The sequence below is a fragment of the Mustela lutreola genome, chromosome 5 (assembly GCF_030435805.1).
Source record: "Mustela lutreola isolate mMusLut2 chromosome 5, mMusLut2.pri, whole genome shotgun sequence".
Taxonomy (NCBI): domain Eukaryota; kingdom Metazoa; phylum Chordata; class Mammalia; order Carnivora; family Mustelidae; genus Mustela; species Mustela lutreola.
In genome coordinates this window covers 105,982,668-105,998,297 of record NC_081294.1, presented here as the reverse complement: position 1 = coordinate 105,998,297, position 15,630 = coordinate 105,982,668, and the positions used below count along the sequence as shown (strand labels likewise).

At 44.8% G+C, this 15,630-nt stretch overlaps 1 protein-coding gene across 1 annotated transcript in view; it reads right to left on the bottom strand.

The window, feature by feature from the left end:
• The window catches only part of JMY (junction mediating and regulatory protein, p53 cofactor), a 115,795-nt gene extending 114,362 nt beyond the window's left edge, over positions 1-1,433 (bottom strand). Inside the window, exon 1 of the mRNA XM_059175321.1 lies at positions 366-1,433. Within this exon, the coding sequence (XP_059031304.1) occupies positions 366-1,406 (1,041 nt within the window). The 5' untranslated portion in view covers positions 1,407-1,433. The remainder of the gene's footprint in view (positions 1-365) is intronic.
• Between the last annotated feature and the right edge of the window lie 14,197 nt (positions 1,434-15,630).

Here is a 15,630-nt window from a genome sequence, read left to right as displayed (position 1 = left end):
GGAAAGAGAGGCAAAAGAGATAGGAATGCTCAGTGTATATTTATGGGTCGCCTCTTTTCTTAGTGGCTTTATTACCTGCAGCACTGAGTAGAAAACACACCACTTACTATATACAGCCTATTTGATAAATGTTATGAAGAAGTCTAAAGACAAAGTTCCTTCAGAGGGCCAATTAAGAAAAGTCACGGTTTTCCCACCACTGAGAGGAATTAAGGAGTTGATCGGTGAGGAACCCATCTTCTTCCTCTTCTCCTGTCCAGAAGAAAAAGTCTCCCATATGGTCATGGTCACAGCCCAGACAGAGGCTCCAGCCTCCGGCAGTGAGTAGCTAAAACCAATGAGTGCCGCCCAGAGTAGGTTCTTACCTCCTGGATGCGCTTCCTGGCCCGCTGAAGCACTTCTTCATAGCCCTTCTGCCGCAGCTCGCTAAGGCTTTCGTAATACTCCTCGGGATCATCGGTCTCAGTGAAAAGTACCTGGGAGAGGATCTTCCAGCCGCAGGTGTCCAGGCCATGGCCCAGGTAGACCTGGAGCTGGTAACACAGAGTGTCGATCTCCTGCTCGGTCATCTCTGGGGCGCCCCCGAACAACACGGTCCACATGCCCGAGGGCTCCTCGGGGAATACGGGCAGGCACGGCTCCAGCTGCGAGTTCACAGAACACAGCTGCTGGTGCACAGCACGGAGATCCTGGAAGGAGAAGAGCCCGGCCCAGCTACACTCCTCGGCCGGGGACTCCAGCTCGACGGTGGAAGGCGGCTGCTCCGCGTCCGACAGCGCCAGGGCCGCCGGGGCCACCTCGTCCTCCCTCACCATTTCCAGCACCTCTATCTCCTCGGAGACCGCCCCGCAAGCACTCACTACTCGCACGGAGGACAACGGGACCTCCCTGGGCGCCGGCGGGGTCGCTGCTGCAGCGGCCCCCGCCACATCTTTGCCTTCAGATCCCCTTCGGACCGGGCTGGTCTTGGCCCGCACTGGGCTCCTGAGGGGGCTCTCCGCCCCTTTGCCGGCGGGACACCGCAGAAGCGGGTCCCCACGAAGGCTGCGCGCGCTCCGCGGAGAGCCGCCCTCCGCCCAGGCCGCGCTCCTCCGGGACCCCGGGCTTCTACCCAGAGTCGCAGAGGCCGTGGCCTCGGGCCGGCCCTTGCCCGCTGGGCTGCCTGGCGCGCGGGTCCCGTCGGACGCGGGTGCTCCCGGCTCAGCGCCTCCTCGTGCCCCCGCCTGCTCCCGGGAGCCGCTCCTCTGCCTCTGGGCCGTCCGGTTGTGGCAGGTTATGGCAAACTTGCCCTCAATCTCGTTCCAGGCCACAATGAAGACGAACTTGTGCTTCTCGCGCTCGTCGAACACATGGGGCCTCACGGCCACCCAGTCCGACTCGAGCGTCTCCTCCAGCGCGAACGACATGGTGGCTCCGGTGCCAGGCCGCGGGGGAGGCGCCGCTGGCCCTGCCCGCTCGAAGACTCACCGGCTGGCTGCACCGCGCCCCCCGCTCACCCTCGCTGGGCGCCTTCGGCCATCTTAGCGCGCCAGCCGGCTCTCCCCGCTTGCTCGCCGGGCCCTCCTCACTTGAACCCGCCGCGCTCCTTTGTGGCGCGGCTCGCAGGAAAGACAATACGCGTCCCCGGAGCAGGTAGTTCACATGGTCACGTGCGGCTGGATCTGTTTACAAGCCCGGTGCTGCGGCAGCGCCTCGCGCCCGTCCCGGCCGCCCCCAGCGCGAGGCCGCGGTGCTGCGTCTGCGGCTCTCTGAAGGTGAGGAGCGGGTCCCGCGGGGCCGGGCAGGCCGGTAGGCTGTAGGAGCCGGCGACGTGTACGTCTCCGCCGCACGCCCAGGCAGATCTCCCCGCCCCTCCTCCTTCTCCTCCTCTTCCCTACCGCCCGGAGCCGGCCTGACGGAGAGACGCGTCTCCTAAACTCTAAGCCTCAGTATCGCCACAATGTTGCCATTTGGCTGCTGACGTAGGCTGCTCCACGAGGGACGTAAACACGGGCACGTGCCGCACGCTGGTGACGCGGCGGCGGCGGCGCGCACCCCCCGCCCGCGCGCGCCGGCACCGCCCCTCACCGTCCCCCGCCCCCGCCCGCGAGCGGCCGCGCGCGCGACTCCTGCCTTCTGCGCAGCCTCCTTCCCCAGCAGCTGGAGCAGGCTCTCCACAGACGGCAGGTTGGGCAGACGGTGAGCGTGGTACGTGTGTCTTGCGGGACAAGTGGCTTCTGAGCCCCGGGGGGAGTCGGTATATGTAACCCCTCTATTCAGAAAGTGCTCTGTAGCATCACATGAACTATGTGCTAAACTTTATTGGGATGCCCCAGACTGTTGAATTCTCCTCTAACACCCTTGAGAAACAATTTAAGGTGTGAAAGGGAGGGGTCTGAAGACAGCCAATAGAACTCCAAAACCAAATTAAGTAAGTGAAAATTCAGTCATGTCCTAATAGGATGAGTGTTTACATTTCAGTTCATCGGCGCTTTATTGCTTCAGATTTCGTCATTGTGTACTGTTCTGGGAACCTCGTTTTGAGGTCATTGGCTTAAGTCCTTTTGAAGTTGGATTCAATTATCTAGAGACTATCAGAATGCACATAGAAAAAAAATCATGTAAATATGAAGAATTTTGCTATTGACATATATTCTTCATTAAAAAAATGAAACACATTTTAAAAATTGCTAGGTGGATCTTATAATCTAGTTTATATTATAGCCATTCTCTTTACTGTTAGCTCCCGATTCATAGCACAGGTATTCTGCATCCACAGTAAAGTACAATGGGAATTATTCTTTTACTTTTATAAGTGTTTCTCAAATTATGCAAAACCATTTGGATTAAAGATGCATTGTTAGCTACACTTCAATACACTGGCATCCGAATAAACAATCTAAATTTTTAGTCCTGTCGCTCAGGTGGACCTTGTGGACCTATAGATCTGCTTGGACCAGAAAAAAAAATACATTACTTTGGGCAGGATGAGCAAAAAGGGAAAAGGACAGGTTTTTAAAATGTTCTTTTACAATTCTTTATGTAGAACCACAAATTTGCAAAGCCTGTAACTGAACATGTCCCAACTCTCAAATGCAAATCAGAGATAAAACTTTTGAAATCTGAATCACCAGCTAAGCAAAAGATAGCATATTAAGAAAACTTACCTGTCTTTTCTGCTAAAAAGGTACCACTAAAAGTTTTTCATAAAAAGTGATGACATGATCACTAGCTCCTTCTTGTAATACATTATAGATTACTTTGAATACCAATAATGAGCCCTAAAAGAATGCTTATAGGAAATATTTTTATTTACGTATAAATTAAAACTGCAATATCTATCCACAGATACTAAATTATATCTTCTCACAATAGTGCTAGAAAAAACTGTTTCATGGCCACACAGGTTTTAAATATTTTTTTCCAAAGACTCTGACCTCTGTGTTTTGTCAAAGGGGTTGTTCAGTGTATCTCATTTCCTCTATCTTAGTAATTGTTATCCTAGAAATGAAAAGAAACAAACCAAAATTCCCATGGCAGTTTTCTGTAGTACTCTACAATTCTTTATCTAGCTGTGTATTTGATTGCCAAGCTAGACCTCTGAGTGTAAAAATCATTCCCTAGGAATAAGTAACACCACAGAAAGCCACATACACCTTACCAGCTTTGAAAAGGCTTGAAAATAATTTTCTGTGTGAATTTTTTTTTTTAAACTATTGAGGATTGCGAGGTAATCTGGGAAGTGCTTGAACTCTTTAGGCTTTTTAATAAAAACTGTAATCATTTACATAGCAGCTTTCAAAGTACATAGGATTTTCCTGCACATTTTTATGTTATCCTCACAACAATCATATAAAGTACTTAGGAAAGGGATAAGTCTTTAATTTTACATGTGAGAAAACAGCAGTTCTGATTACTTAGTCACACATTCCAGGACTGAGAACAGGGAATGAATGAATGAATGAATGAATGAATGGAGTTCAGGGGCCTAATGGATGCATCTGTCCCAATTAGAGTCTCCCAGAAGGAGAACTAAAAAGAAGTTCAAAATGCAAAAGTTTATGAGAGTTAACACTTGTAAAAGAAAGGGGGCAGAAGCAGAATTGCGCAGACTACCCCAACAGGGAGCTCCAGAACAAAGATTACTCCTTAAAGAAGTTCCCCCATTGAGTAAAAATGACGAGGCCTTGCCCAGTCATTGACTTGGGACCACCTTGAGAAAAGCATCCAATGATAACCTGAAGCTGACTCTGAAGACACAAACAGCTGGACACTCAGCCAACCACATGCCTTGCAGATGTGGAGTGAATTTTTTTTTTTTTAAAGATTTTATTTATTCATTTGACAGGCAGAGATCACAAGTAGGCAGAGAGGCAGACAGAGAGCAAGGAGGAAGCAGGCTTCCTGCTGAGAAGGGAGCCCGATGTGGGGCTTGATCCCAGGACCCTAGGATCATGACCTGAGCTGAAGGCAGAGGATTTAACCCACTGAGCCACCCAGACGCCCCTCTTTTTTTTTTTTTTTTTTTTTTAAGATTTATTTGTTTATTTTGGAGCAAGAGCAAGAGTGGAAGGGATAGAGGGAGTGGGAGAGAGAATCTCAAGCAGACTCCCTACTGAGCACAGAGCCCGATGTGGGACTCCCCTCATGACCCCAAGATCACAACCTGAACCAAAACCAAGAGTTAGATGCTTAACCGACTGTATACCACCCAGGCATGCCAGAGCAAGTCTTTTCTTGTTAATTTTTTTTTTTTTAAGATTTTATTTGTTTGACAGACAGAGATCACAATTAGGCAGAGAGGCAGGCAGAGAGAGAGAGAGAGAGGAGGAAGCAGGCTCCCTGCAAAGCAGAGAGTCCTCGATCCCAGGACCCCGGGACCACGACCTGAGCCGAAGGCAGAGACTTTAACCTACTGAGCCACCCAGGCACCCCAGAGCAAGTCTTTTCTTAAAGGATGATGTGATTGCCACATCTCTACATCTGGTACAGTTTACCTTCTGTGCTCCATGGATCCACTTCATAACATATTTGGGGAGCAGCTCTGCTCTGGTCAGCCCCTCTTCCTGAGGGCAAATTTAGAAGAGGCAAACTGTAGCCTCCACTGCTATGGTCGGTATCATGGCCCAAACTGGTACTCATCGTCTCTCTCCTCCATTCTCTGTTCTAAAGTCCCTCACTCTGCAACTTTAGTGGCTCACATGGTGGTGTTTTCTAAACTCTCATTCCTGAGGAGTCTGAACTCCTGGTGACCTTACCCATGTATAGCCTCCATTACTACATCATTACATTTGTCACAATTAGGCAAGAGCATACCAAGAGGCATCTAGGGGGCCAACGGAGTTCAATGCACATTCCTCCCTGCTCCCATCATGTAACACAGGCCTGCTTCTTCTCACTGATCAGTGTTAACTACCCCTGACAAGGTGGTGATTTCTCTTCTTGCCTGCTACTTTCTGACCACAAAGAGCCCAAAGTGTCGAAGTGGTAGCTGTAGCTTCTGGGTCAATGAGATCTTTACTATCTCATGACAAGAACATACCCACTTTAAGATCAGGACCTCTCACCTTAACAGAATTCAGCTGGTCACTCAAAATTATGCTGAGGCCACTTCTGCTTTCACTCCTTGGTTCCTGCACCCGTGTATTCTTCCCTTTGGGGACATAGTGCTACATGAAGTTCTGAAATTAAGTGTTTATACATGTTTTGGAGAATGGTATCCCCATCCTTGCAGGGCGTTGCTTCTGGGCTGGTGCTGCAGCTGTGCCTTCATCATGCCATGAACACTCTATTTAGCCAGCAGCCTCTGGATGTCACAGTATGTGACATGATTAGTGGATCTGTAAAATGAGTTCTCTGATTAGATACTACATTGTTTCGTGTCTGTAAATCAAGCATTCTGTTAAATGGCTTGATCATGCTGACAGGAAAGGCAAACCCATACCCAGATTAAGTTTCTATTCCTTTGAGAAAAACCGCTGCCTCTTCCGGGATGAAAATGGTCCCAAGTAGTCTATTTGCTGCCAAGTGACCAGTTAGCCTCCTTAAGGAAGAGTGCCATACTGAGTGGCTCAGTGTTGGTGTCTGTTGTTGGTATGTTGATCACTCAAAGCGGGCAGTCACTAGATTGGCCTTCATAAGTGGAAGTCATGTTTTTTGACCCTTGCAAAGCCTCCATCTCTTTCATTGTGGTCATGTCATCTGTTTGCCTATCATGCCAGAGAATGTCAACTAGTCAAGTTACTTTGTCTGCTTGGTCATTTGGTTCCCAGACCACGTCGACACTTTCTGATGGGTATTAAAATACAGTATAATAATCTTCACACCTTGTTCCCACTCTCATATGTCTGTCTACGGGTCTTTTTTCCAGACTTCCTCTTCTGTAACATTTGAATTTTTCTCCTTCCAGGACCCAGACCATTCCCCATTGGTGAGAGCTCATATGTGTTTTGACTTTAGGCCACTTTCCCTTTCATATGAAGTGGTTGACCAGATGCATCTCCTGAAGCTGTGCACATAGGGAAGATTTATCTTTCACAAATTGTCTCATCACAGGGCACTTAGGTAGGACAGTCGGTTAAGCATCTGACTCTTGATTTCCGCTCAGGTCACAATCTGAGTCGTGTGATGGACAGCCCCATGTTGGGCTCCATGCTGGGTGTGGGACCTGCTTAAGATTCTCTCTCCCTCTCTCTGCCCCTCTTGCCCCACCCTCTTGCCCTCTCTTAAAACAAACAAACAAAACCCAAATTGTCTCATCACTATTTTTCACAGCCACGCTAAATAAATTATATAATGCAGGCAGCATCCACTTTTGATTTTCACCTAATACCAAATCAACCCATCCATAAACCAAGCTGTTGGGGAGAGGGGGCGGTTCCGCCTTCTTCGGCTGATTGAGCAGGAGGTCCCTACGGTCACTAGTATGAGCTCAGAAGGGACATTCCTACATAGTGGATGCCATGATAGGACACAGTAGATGCCATGAGGTTCTAGACCCACTCTTCATGGCCCTTGCAGTATCACCTCTTCTTGCTCATGCTCAGTCTCACATGTACCATTTCCATCTTATGATCAATTGCTCCTGGGCCTATCTTACTTTACGACTTATTCACAACACACGATGGACAGTTCCAGACTTGTGGCTGCTTGCTGTCCCAAAGTCAAACATTCCAGCTTTCTCAGAGCATCTTAGCATGTTAGGAGCTGTTTTACAAAAGTTGCATAACTCTTTGCTGCAGACAGTCTAACCTTGCTCCGTAATCCCAGGATCCAGAGTTGTGATTCTTCCCCTGGGACGTGTCATAAACTTCATACCATCTCCTTTTCTACCATTAACATCTCAAATACCATGGAGTGTGCTGAGATCATTTGTTCTAAAGAGGAGTTCTACTTGCTCTACAGCTAGGACTGTTGTCTCCAAAGCCCAAGAAGGCTTAACAGTTGGGGCGCCTGGCAGGCTCAGTTGGTTAAGTGTCTGCCTTCAGTTCAAGTCATGATCCCAGAGTCCCAGAATCAAGCCCCACATCAGGCTCCCTGCTCAGCGGGTAGTCTACTTCTCCCTCTGACCCTCCCCCATCTCGTGCTCTCTCTCTCACTCGAATAAATAAAATCTAGAAGAAAAAAAAGAAAGCCTAATAGTCATTGTACTTCATTCATTGTAATAGTGGATACATGATACAGCAATTTGCCCTTTACTTTGAAGGGAATGCCCTGGCATTCACCTGATTATGGGATGTGCAGAACTTTACTAAGCTGGCAAGTACCTGAATTTTTGTAGAGTCTCTCTCCTTCCCTTTGGAGTACATGTGTCTTATCAATTCTCCAGCATACTAGTACCCTCTTACTTATTTATCTGCTAGATCATCATGATGTCGTCAATGTAATGAATCAGTAGGAAGTTCTGTAATATGTCCAGATGGTCCAGATGTCTTTAGGCTACATTATGACAGATGGTGGGAAAGTTAACACAGCCCTGCAGCAAAGTGTTTCTGATCTTTCCTGACCAAGATAGAAGAATATACATTCACCAAGCCAGTGGCTGCATACTACATACAAGAGACCATATTATCTGTCCTTACAAACTACATCTGGCTGGGCAGCTGTGATCAGGGCTATTTCTTGGTTGAGCTAGCAATAGTCTCCAGGATCCATCTGTTTTCTGCAAGGACCAGACCAGCAAATTAAGCAGAGATATGCTAGGGACCCACCAGGCCTGCAACTTTAAGAGTGGCACTAATTTCTGCCATCTCTCTCAAGGGTTACACCATTTTTTATTTACTATCTTCAGGGAGGGGGGCAATTCTGGGGGTTCCTGCTTGGCCTTCCACACATTGATAGCTCTTACCAGCAGGTCCAATGTGTGGTTTACTTCAATCACCACATATGCCAATCCCAATTACATATTGGAGGACTAGGAAAATGAGTACCAGATGAGTTCCCAGACCAAGCGGACCCAGACTTTTGCTAAGACTCTTTTGGTCACCTGGCTCTTGTATGTATATCCTCACTGTATCACAGAGCCTGTGATAAGTTTTGGGTCAATGATATCCGTGCCAACTTGGACCCTGATCTCCAACAGTACTTGAAATGTCTGAATGTTTTCCTTTCCCCAGTGAGCAGACACCCAAGTACATGGTCTAGATCCCATTGGGGAAGCACTGGGGAAATCATTATGTATTACAGGGCCCTTCTCCCTCAGATCCAATTACCTCATCAATGAGTGCCAGATTTGAAAACTGAAAAATATTTCAGGTTCAGAAACTGGGCAAGAGACTTTTGGGGTAACTTCCTTCAACCTCCCCCTTATCCACTCTTGCTCTGTGTGGATTATGTATATTAAGCAGTGTATTTTGGCTGCTCAGCAATTTTTGCCCTCAAGACATGGTGTTCTATTAACTCCCATAACTGTGGACACTGTGGCCCTCTAGCTTCTGATGGTGAAATGCTACCACCAGGGCCCTCTCATCCTCACTGCTATCGGTGAGCCAAATTCTACAACCGATTCTCTTGCCCTTGACTCTGGTCTACAGAGGAGAGTTGCACTACATTTCATAGTGATGCTGGGGCCCCACGCTTCAGATCATTTCTAACACCCTCAGTGAATGATGAATCCTTTGGGCCTTCCCGGGGAACATATTTCTTCTCCTAGCCTCATGTAACATTTAAGTCGTCATCACTTATATCCTTGAGCTAAGTTCTAATCCTAAACATTTATATCCTAAATCTTTGGACACAATTATCTCTCTTTTCATTCTTAATGACCTATCTAGAGAATCCTTGGAACCCATACACTTAATCACTGTGCTCCTTAGGATCTTCCAAGCAGATTCCAAGATGAGAGTAGATAAGCTAAAGATTTTGGGGGTGGGGTGAATAACTGTGAGGGAAAATGGAGAGGAAACCAGAGCTAGGGGGAGAAGGGGTAAATAGTGATGGAGAGAGAGGAAAAAGGAAGTTTCAACAGAAAACATCTTAGAGCACGGGGTAGTCTAAGAAAGTTTTCACTAGGCCAGTGGGGAGTCCTCAAGCCCCGTCCCCTATCAGAGGAGTTTCCTGTCTCCCTGCCTCACTCAGTCATTGGCTAGGAGCAGCCTGTGGGAAGTGTGGTGGATTCATAACACGGCAGCATGGCCCGTGAGTATTATGCTTGGAGATCTGAGAGGCATATTCTCATGGCTGCTGCAAACACCATCTGTGCTTTTAAAAAAGCTTGGTACTATTTATTCATTGATTCATGACACATCGAGGACACAAATATGAGTACGATGGAGTGCTCACACTCTAGCAATTGGCATCAGTTTGAGTGGGTTATGAATAATTTTCAGAAATTAGGAATAAGGCATAAACAGATTGCCAGAATCTCTGAGGCAGATTTTTAGGCTAAAGCTTCATTATTTTGTTTGAAACAATTTGAAATTCCTGAGTAGGTTCTAAGCTTAACCAGTAAATGAGGTTTTGATTCTTCCCCACTTGCCCAGGAAGCTACAACTGTGCCTGAAAATTCTGTGGCTTTGGAAAAGATCTGAATTCGTGTGGGATTATGGCACAATGCTAATATATGGTGAAATTTGGTGTTGAATACATAAATGCTTATTACATTATTTTTTCTGTATTTATTTATTTGAGAGAGAGAGAGAGCGCATGAGCCTAAGCAGGGGGAAGGGCCAGAGGGAGAGAAAGAAGCAAACTCCCTGCTGCTCTGAGCAGAGAGCCCCATGGGGGCTAGATCCCAGGACCCCAGGATTATGACCTGAGCTGAAGGCAGACGCTTAACTGACTGAGCCATGAAGGCACCCATTTTTTCTGTATTTCAAAAATAGTTCCTAATAAAATTAATAATTTAAAAAATACCATTCAGTCATTACAATTAATCACAGCTACACATATTAACATGGATATATTTCAAAAACAATGTTAAAGGAAAAAAGAAGAACTTGTAGTTGGGTATATATGTTATGAGGCCATTTCAATATATCTTTTTTAATGCTACTTATTTATTTGAGAGAGAGATAGGCCAAACAGGGGAGAGGAAGAAGCAGTCTCCCTGCTAAGCAGAGAGCTGGATTCAGGGACCAACAGGATCCCAGGAACACCACCTGAGCCAAAGGCAGATACCCAACCAACTTAGCCTCACCATTTCAATTTTTTTAAATAAGCAAAGTGACATTCTATATTATTTACAGATATATACTTATGTGTTAAAAAAAAAAATATATATATATATTTTTTCTTTTTAATGCGAGGGCAGGACACATACCAAGATCCAGATAGTTTTCCTTGGAGGAGAGAAGAAGATGAATAGGATTGGGGAGGGATACAAAGAGGATTTCCAAATATTCACATTGGCTAAATCTGGGCATTGAGTGCATAGGTGTTTGTTATAATACACTTGGTACTTCTTGGTATACTTATGATAGTTCATATTTTGAAAGGAATTAAACATTGCATTCCAGTTGGTCTTTTCTTTGGTTATAACAAAAGTAGCCATGGAAGAATATGCCACCGTTTGATTGGCATGAAAAGGAAAGGAAAAGAAAGTCTTCTATAAATCTGCACTTGCCATTTTTTCCCAAAATATCCTTTGCTGCACCCATTTTTCAAAACACTGGCTTGATGTCACTGATTAAAACTGCTCCCCTAGGCGCCTGGGTGGCTCAATGGATTAAGCCGCTGCCTTTGGCTCAGGTCATGATCTCAGGGTCCTGGGATCGAGTCCCACATCGGGCTCTCTTGCTCAGCAGGGAGCCTGCTTCCCTCTCTCTCTCTCTGCCTGCCTCTCCATCTACTTGTGGTTTCTCTCTGTCAAATAAATAAATAAAATCTTTAAAAAAGAAAACAAAAACTGCTCCCCTAGGTGTGCCTGTGTGGCTCAGTGGGTTAAGCCTCTGCCTTCAGCTCAGGTCATGATCCCAGGGTCCCTCCCTGTCTCTCTGCCTGCCTCTCTGCCTACTTTTGATCTCTGTTTGTCAAATAAATAAATAAATAATCTTTAAAAAAAAAAACAAACAAAAAAAAACAGAACTGCTCCCCCAGTGCGTATGTGCCCCTTATTTCTGTGGGTGCTAAATCTGCATTGCCGTGGTGGAGAAATGTACTGGTGTAGTCAATCACAGAAAGCTAAAGAATAATCATGGTTGTAGTTAATTCTCCTATAGGCAAATCCTAGATTCTGCCTCCCTCCCCACTGATTAAAATTCCAGGTGTTAAATTTATGGAGAAAGAATATTAAGTGATAACTATTTACATCCCTTTATATTACCTGCTCTCTGATCTTTATTAATTCCCATATCTCTGATTTGCACAGTTGCCATCCCTTCATAGGGATTTTGTTGTTGTCTTTTTATTCAACTTCAGTTAATATTTTTGTGTACCCACTTAGTGTTGTATAGTTTTCCAGCTTGGTGATATACTTCAGTTTATTTAGCCTTAATGCTATTATTGAATTTTTGAGATTTCTCTAACTTCCCAGTATTATAAATATTGTTTCTATGACCATCTTTGTACAAACTACTTTTTTTTCTTTCTGGTCATTTCCTTGAGGTATAATCTGAAAGTGGAATTAGGCCAAAGGGTATGAATAGAGTATGAATACGACCCTAAGTTCATATTTCATTATAATATCAATTCACTGTAAGCCCAACAGTATTGGATTTACACATTTTAATTCATCCTAAAACTTTAAGTAGGTATATAATGAGTGTTAAGAGTTACCTAATTAAAAATCCTTTCGGATGCTTTTTAATTTTTTTTTTTTTTTGGTCTAATCATTGTGGAAAAATAAAATCAAGCAAGTGAAAGTGCCCTCTAAACCTCCACCCCTCATGGACTCCCAAGTGCCAGTTTAGTTTCTATTCTTTCATGTTATTTTAAATGCATGGTGATAGTTTCATTCTTGAGACTTCAGGCAACATTTGTTAATTCTGTAGGGACCCACCCAACTAGTACATCCTATGTGTTTGGTACTTTCCCCCCTTGACTTTGCTGTTTTTTGATGATTTCCTTTCTCTTCAAATTTACAGCACTATTCTTTTCACCAGCTCTTTCCTCTCAAACTTACAATATAAGCCAATCTCCCAAAACCTTCATTTCCTGCCCTTGGACCTTTCAGCTACGGCTTATTTTTAAGCTTCACAATCTGTGACTCTAATCCTTAGCAGTATCTCAAAACACTATTCTTTTTTTTTTCTTTTTTTTAAGATTTTACTTATTTATTTGACAGAGAGAGGCAGTGAGAGAGGGAACACAAGCAGGAGGAGTAAGAGAGGGAGAAGCTGGCAGGCCTCCTGCTGAGCAGGGAGCCTGATGCCTAAAGCCCTGCTTGATCCTAGGACCCCGGGATCATGACCTGAGCCAAAGGCAGACTCTTAACAACTGAGCCGCCTAGGCACTCCTCAAAACACTATCTTGACCTCACCCCAGATTATTTATATTAAGATCTTAGAGGGTGGGACCCAGGAATCTGTATTTTCAAAATGCCCCAGGTGATTCTAAAATAGATGTAGTGTTGAAAGCCACTGTGTGGCTCTAGTTTCTGGAATGATTGCTCTATACTTGCATGTTTTTACTTTTTCACTGATTACATTCTCCTGAATTCTCTATAAACTCGTCTCTGAGTCTTCTGCTTTCCTGAAACTAGCATCCTTTTGATCAAATACAGCATCATTCAGTCATGAAAATAGGTGTTAGGTCTAGAAATTGGCTCTCTGCCCCTGGTGTAATTTCCCCGTTACTTTAGAAGTTTCATATTTGTTTATTTCAGAGTTTCATGTTTGTTAATATATGTTATCTCTTGCTGCACTGAAAATTGTCCTTAAGTTCACTGGCTTGCAACCACAAAAATCATGTCTTTGTTCTGATTCTGCAGTGTGGGAAAGGCTGGGTAGGGACTATTGGTCTCTGCTCCGTGTGATGTTGGCTGGAGAGCTTAACTGGGGTTTGAGAATCCAAGGAGTCTGAGTCACATGTCTGGTGCCTCAGCTGCCTCTTGTTCTCCAACAGAGAGGTTGTACTTTTTTATACAGTGGCTTGGGACCCTCAAGAGAACAAAAGCTGAAGTTTGCCAGATTTTGTAAAGCCCAGGACTGGGAGCAGGTCACGTTTTGTTGGTCAGAGCAAGCCACAGGCCAGACAGATTTGAACACAGAGGAAATTGATTCTACTCTGGATGGAAAGGAGTAGCATGTGTGGAGCTGTGGGAGGTTTCAAGCAGGAGAAATGTGCCAGTCATGGGGAAGGCAAGTAATCTCAGTTGGAATCATTGAGGGAACAAAGGAATAAATGAAAGAATAAAATAATAAAAAGCATAGGACAGAATATTTTAAAATTTATGGATAGCATGTAAATAATTAAGTCTTTCATATAAAGGAATATATTCAATAGTAGAGACTGATTACATTCAGTTTTGCATCAGAAGAGAGGCTGAGGAAAGTGATGGATATTCTACATCAAGACAAATTGTGTCAGGCCAGGCTAGAGTACATTAGGCAAGAATGAGAGACACAGAAGGGACCCAGGCCAACAGGAGACAAGATTCTGGGCATAAGCATTAAGCATGGTGCTCAGCCTAGCCAGTCTGGAGTGGAGTGTGGGTCAATAGGGGTCGGCCTGGTGCTGGGCTGGTCATGTTCTCTTTTCTATTTCCTTACCGGGTCATCTGTTCTCCCTACCCTAATCTGCAGAAGAAGCAGCTCTTAGTATTGAGGAAGGATAATTGGAAGGCAGGCAGACAGGAACAAGCCTACCACCCACTGTCCTAAGAGGAAACCATCTTTAAAAGGATTTTACACCCCCCTTGAAGGGGCCCCTCTACCCTTTCACTGGTGATAGGTAACAAAAACCCAATTAGATGACAGGCACAGAGAGGGTTAATCAGATTAAAACAGCCCTCCAACAGCCCATAAAAAGCCCTAGAATTAGAAATTCCAGGTCCTCTCCCTCCTCAGGAGCTTTGTACTATCCCTTTGCTGTCGCTCAATAAACCTTGCTTTGCTGCCTGCCACTCTGTCTGATCTACCTCTTCATTTTCCAAAGTGGCGTGACCAAGAACCATGGGCACTGATGGAGAAAAAAATCCTGTAACAATATGAGTTGATATTAATCATTTTTGCCAGGATTACTGAAAATATACTGTGGTAGCCAGCATCCAAGATGGCTCCCAAGGACCCACACTTCCTGGTATCACACCCTTGTCTAGTTGTATCCCACATTGTATGAGGATTGGTCTGTGTGACCCATAGAATATGGTAAAAGTAATAGTATGCCACTTCCAAGATTAGATTCTTAAAGACTGGCGGTTCCATCTTGAACACTCTCTCCCCCTCCCTATCTATCTATTTCTGGCCACTCACTCTTGAGGGGGAGTGTGTCATCACATTGTGTGCAGCCCTGTGGAGAGACTCATGTGGCAGGGAACTAAAGCCTAGGCCAACAACCTTAAGAGTGAACTTAGAAAACCTATTGTCCAGCCTAGTTGAGCTGTTAGCAGTTATCTAACAGCTCAACTACGGCCTCTTGAGACTCTGAGGCGCTTGCATCCACCTAAGTCACTCCAGAATTCCTGACCTTTAGAAACTGAGAGATAATCAGGGGGTGTATGTATGTATGTATGTATGCAGTTTTTCACAAAAGAGGGAGAGAGAATCTTAAGCAGGCACCTTTATAAGATATAATTTCAGCTTTATTAAAACATCAGAGCTTGATCTGATGACCCTGAGATCATTATCTGAGCCAAAATTAAGAGGCAGATGCTTGAGGATCTGAGCCAACCAGTCATCCCAATGGGTATGGTTTTAAATTGCTAGATTTGGGTTTTACAGCAATGAATGCTTAATACATGTGGTCTCTGTCAGGACTATCTGGAGAGCTTATTTAACATGCAATTCCTAGGTCACATCTGAATGAAAAATTCTTTTGGACTAGGGGCCAGCGTTGCATGTTTTTCATGTACTTCTGAGGCAGTTCTTATGTACTCTTAAATTTGAGAACTACTGCCTTATGCATTTAATTGATTAGTATTCCTTCTTCCAAATGAATTTGCATTTTAACCTAATTTCTAAGACTTTAAGCAATAGGTATTATTCAAGGTTTAAACACTAAGCCTAGAGATTCTTGATGTTTTTGAGTTTAAGGCACTATTTCATAAATATTATA